Source organism: Teleopsis dalmanni, chromosome 2, assembly GCF_002237135.1.
Source record: "Teleopsis dalmanni isolate 2A chromosome 2, ASM223713v2, whole genome shotgun sequence".
NCBI lineage: Eukaryota > Metazoa > Arthropoda > Insecta > Diptera > Diopsidae > Teleopsis > Teleopsis dalmanni.
Window position 1 is genome coordinate 65,416,315 of NC_051847.1, and position 5,528 is coordinate 65,421,842.

Here is a 5,528-nt window from a genome sequence, read left to right on the forward strand (position 1 = left end):
AAAAGAAAATTTTGTATTATATTAGAGGCTTTCGATTTGATATGCAAATGTTTCCCGCTTTTAATTTCGATACTGCAGTTGAAATATATTATAATTTTTTTGCTGGGAAGAAAAAAGTTTCCAATGGTGCAATTATTAGTCATATTATCCTAAAAAGAGGTAAATTATTCTGAAATAAATATGTATAATAAATAAAATGTTAATTAGTTTCAATTTTTATTGAATTTTTAAAAGAACAAAAATGAATTAAGTTTGTTTTAATTATAAAATATTTTTCCAACGAATTTTTTTTAAACTATTAAAGTACTTCACAAATAGATATACAAAATGAAATGTTGAAAAAATGATAAAATTACAATTGTCTCATAATAATTGTCTGATTAAACAATTCATATTACTACCTTAGTTTTGTTAATGGTACAAATATCTCTCAGTGGTATTAATGTTATTAGAAAATTTAAAATTCAAACTATAATTGAATGCAAACGAATGCAACAATATCTGATTCGAAAAACACAGGAAAATATCTGATGTATATGTATTTAATTATAGTTAAAGATATAACTCAACTACTTCTGCTTATTGGTTTATGCTCCTATTCACATCTATTGTTTCTAATATTTTATATAAGATGCCAGAGTTTCGTAGACATGAAAATAGTTTCCGACCATTACAAGCATTCTGGGCTCATAGCGAGTAGGGCCTTGCTATGAGTGAGTAACATATCAGTGAGCTCTATACACACAAATATAATTTCAACAATGCCATTGTTTGAAATACACAAATATTATATTTTTATATGAAATTTACAATTTTTAGATGTATATCAAATGTTATATATATATATCATATCACTACAGACAAAACCGAATTTTGGTATCGTGAACTACAAACCCATAGAACTTTTTCTATCTAGAATAGATAAATTTGTCTATTGTTTTTGAGCAGTAGAAGCTCAAAGAAGTTTGTCGATCGAAAAAAAAATGCTGTTGAAGCGCTTTACATAGTCAATTTAACATATAAATTTAATATTATTGAATATACATTCAATTATATTCAATGAATATAAATTCAATCATTAGTATTAATTCATTGATATATTCATTACTTACCCGCTTAATATATCGGCTTTCATGTGTAATATATTGTATATTGAGAATAAAGATTGTTAACAGAGGTGTTTCTTTATTATATATAAACCTTATGAACCTTATAAATTTATCTACTTTCTAAGTTAAGTATCATCTCTTAAATGAAAAAATATTTACACAAATAAAAAATTTACCGAATGAACTTATCGCATAAATTTATCTATTTTCAATATAAAGTTGCATTTTAACACAATCAAGTTATTTACAAAAATATCTGTGTAAATACTTTTCAGTTTGAATTTTTCACTAAATTTCGGCACTTTATTTTATAATTTTAAACTTTACATATATCTTTAATATTGCAACGATATTGGCTAAACATTTGTTTGAAAAAATTATACCGCTGAGCATTAGTTTTTGTGCTGGTATAAGAATTGTAGATATAAATAGTGCTATCATGCATCATATAGTGCATTTGTTTGTCTATCAAGTTTCATAATATGAAATTTGTTTGCCAATCGAATCAGTATACAAATGTCTATTGTCTACCAATAGACATTTCATAATAGCCACTAATTTTAGATTCGAATTTATACTTTTGGCTGAACTGTAAGAATCTATCAACTTTCTCAGTCCTGTAATTTAGAAGTAATGTTTAGTATTTTTTTGAATCATGTGAGTCATCTGCATTTAACGTTGTGGTAATATGAAATATTAGTGTTTTGAACTACTATTTTTCCTTACAATAAATCAATATATAAACTCATGTTTCAGTTAATGGAAATTGATTTTTCTAATGTGAAAAATCTCATATGACCAAAAAGCTACGGTATGCTCTAAAAAACTTCAAATTAGAGTCGTCTTTATTGAAAGCACGACAGTTTTGGAACTGATAATATAATTAATAAAATGACTTCTGTATATAAAAATGTATTCTGTACATTTTACCTTTTTTTTAAATCTTTATTTGTGTATTTCTAAAAGGGTGACAAATGGTATATGATCCTCAGGAGCAGTAGTGGTTGGTCTACAAGATATTTGAAATTTAGACCCGCCAGGAAGAGAACTGTGAAATTGGGTAAATCTCTCCCTTGAGCCACCTCTGAATCAAAATTTGCTTACAGTATAAAACATACTAGTTCGCTTTCTAACGTATTGATACTTCTTCCCTCCACTTCATATTTATTCATATAGTCACCGATTTTCGGAAATTGATTATATGAAATAAACTTTATGACTTGTATTATTATTATTGTTTTCGGTGGTTTTACAGCTGTTATAAAGCAATTAACAAATTATTGAAGTGAGTATAATTATTTACAAAAAAACCATGAACTATATTGTTTTCAATAAACAATAATTACTTATAATATATACAAAATGAGGGTAATATACATATTTGAATATATGGGATTAATTTAAATATAATTACTTGTTTTTAAGAATTAAGTTATTGTAAAACATGTGGTGACTGTCATGATATCATACATCTCCTCTGACATGTACGTAATGAAATATTTTACATTTGTCATATATTTCTTGATTTATCATTTTAATTATAACGCTGAAGTAAAGGTCAGTACATTTCAAAATTACATATATACTAACGTTAACACAAATGAAATCTGAATTTCAACAGGCTGAAATGGAAATGATTTACGATGTTCATCAGTGCAATGCTACCAGCTCAATAGTCACACAGACGAATTGCCATTTGAGTAAAAATAAGAAACGTCGAACTTTCAATTTGGAGATCACCTTTTCAAGTGACGTTAAGAAATTTTTTTTCGACTTGGTAATTGTTTTTCCTCGTAAGCCGAGAAATTTTGTTTTAATAAATATGAGTAGAGCGGATGGTTGTCAAATGTTGGGCAATGAAAACCAAATTGCTCTGGTACAACTGGGCCGTGCTCACATGGATAAGTACAGCAATTTTCCAAAAAAGTGCCCATTCCAAAAGGATGTTATCTATTATGTGCGCAGTTATCGCTATGACATTAAATTTATACCTGCATTCTCATTTGAAAGTGATATGTTGGTTTGGGTTAATTTTTATTCTGATCGAACAAAGGTTTGGGAAATGTTTCTGAAAACTCATATCCAAAAGAAAGGAAGGCGCAATTAATTAAAGCGTCATTTTCATTTAAATAAACAAAGCTCAATATCATATAAAACTCATTTTAACTTTTTTAAATATTAAAATTTGATATGTGTTTTTTAAGGATTAAATTCAGTTATTATGTTGGAGTTTAAACTGTTGACTAAATTCAAGTCAGGTTTTCGAAAATTACTATTTTTACAATTTACAATTTTGTAAGTAGTAATATCTAATTATAACTGAAATTATGTGTAAATAATACAATTGTATACTTATTATTTCGTTAAGTTAAAGACAATTAAAGTAAAAAATTCGATTTTATTTGGCCTATAACTCAATATAGACATCTTGAAAACCATATTTAAAATTATCATTCTATTGATGAATAGTTTATGGACTATTTGGAAGGATTTTGAGGTCACTATAAATCTGTATAAATTGTATTGATGAATAGTTTATGAACTATTTAGAAGGATTGTGAGGTCACTATAAATCTTATGATAAACCTGCAGTTGTTTGAAGAGCAATAATGAAGAGGAAATGCAGTTTTTATATCTTTGTTTAGAACTAGAGACAATTTGTCGTTTAGGGGATCATTTTATTATATTGATAAGATAGTACATGCAGTTACTAAAAAATAATCATTTGGTCTGCAGAACAAAAAAGGATAACGTAACAGGATTAATATAATCCAAAGCACTTGTTGGTATCAATACGAGATATCAGGATTGTATGGATTTATTAAAGAAAAAGAACTTACAATCATCAGAGAAATCTTAACAGAATACTGTAAACTGAAATTCCACGTTACGAGAGTGGGCATTTCTACAGAGGCAAACTGTAGATTCTGCGAATAGAATGAAGAGTCTGTCACACATGTTCTGTTAGAATGCCCTGCGCTAATGCACATTTGGAATAGACTCCTGAGAATATAAACCCTTACAAAGTTGGCAATAAAACTCTATGCAGTAGGTTCTATTATATACTAATTTTTGTCGACGCAATAGGGCTTACAGATTTAATTTCATCTCAGAAGGGGCACAATAGACACGACATCACATACTAATAATAATAATAATCATTAGCTTCATCTGAGAAATCAAATGGAAACACAATGTCAATAGATGCATTGTATTAACACATACCTTGTTAATCTTAACAAATCTATGTGCTTTAAATAAAAATTATTAATAGTTGAAATATTATCTCATATACAACGGTTTTCACTATTGCAATTTAGATATTTTTGTCATGTTTGATTTGAAAATGGTTTTATGATTAATTTAAAGATGCTGAGCTTAAATCTGCAACCAGTTTTTCTCCTAGATATCTGGATCTCTGACAATAGTAGGTTTTTAGTGAACACAGATAAACATTTTTACCGTAGACATCCTTGCCGAAATTCTTTTCCTTCCCTTCTCTTTGCAATCTAACTTTTGAAATTCATATTCATATATTTTATAGTAATAAAGGCTATTATATATATATATATATATATATATATATAAAATAACTTTAAACAACTTTTCACAAACTAACTGGTTGAATGATATGCTTATTATTATAACATTATTTATGGCTAATAGGTTAATTACATAATTAGAGTAATCAGTTCACAAGCTTTATACAAGAAAGCAAATAATATTTTTTTTAATTTAATTCAGTATAATAAAGCAAAATAAAAAATTTAGTTTTAGTGGATAAAAATTTCAATACTGTATGCAATGAGATTTAAAACATTCATAGAACTTTACTTAATTATCCAATATTTATGTCAAATCATTCATGATGCAAAGGTTAGTAACTGCTAATAAGATTTTGAAAATATAATATAATTTAATATATTTCCACAGGCTGAAATGGAAATAATTTACGATCATTACGAATGCAATGCCACAAGTTCAATTGTAACACATAGTAATTGCTATCTTAGCAAAAACATTAAAAGACGTACATTCAATTTAGAGTTGAAATACATTAAGGATGTGAAAAATTTTTTCTTTGATTTAATTATGGTTATGCCTCGACAGCCAAAAAATTTTGTTTTAATTAATATTAGTAGAGCGAATGGTTGCCAAGTTCTTTCAAATGAAAATCAAATTGTGCTTGTGCAATTAGGCCGTGCTCATTTGGATAAATACAGTAACTTTCCCAAGAAGTGTCCTTTTTTGAAGAATGTGCTCTATTATGTACGCGGATATCGTTATGATATTAGAACAATGCCAGCTTTTTCATTTGAAACAAGTATGATGGTTTGGATTAACTTTTATTCCGATCGCACCAAAATCTGGGAAATGCTGCTAAAAACTCATATTGCAAAAAAGGGACGTCGTAACTAG

The 5,528-nt window shown here is 27.4% G+C and overlaps 1 protein-coding gene across 1 annotated transcript in view; it reads left to right on the forward strand.

Annotated features, from left to right (window-relative positions):
* The window catches only part of LOC119674727 (potassium voltage-gated channel subfamily H member 8-like), a 68,834-nt gene extending 63,306 nt beyond the window's left edge, over positions 1 to 5,528 (forward strand). The window contains exons 12-13 of the mRNA XM_038085883.1: positions 2,731 to 3,162; positions 5,043 to 5,528. Coding sequence (XP_037941811.1) covers positions 2,731 to 3,162; positions 5,043 to 5,528 — 918 coding nt within the window. The remainder of the gene's footprint in view (positions 1 to 2,730; positions 3,163 to 5,042) is intronic.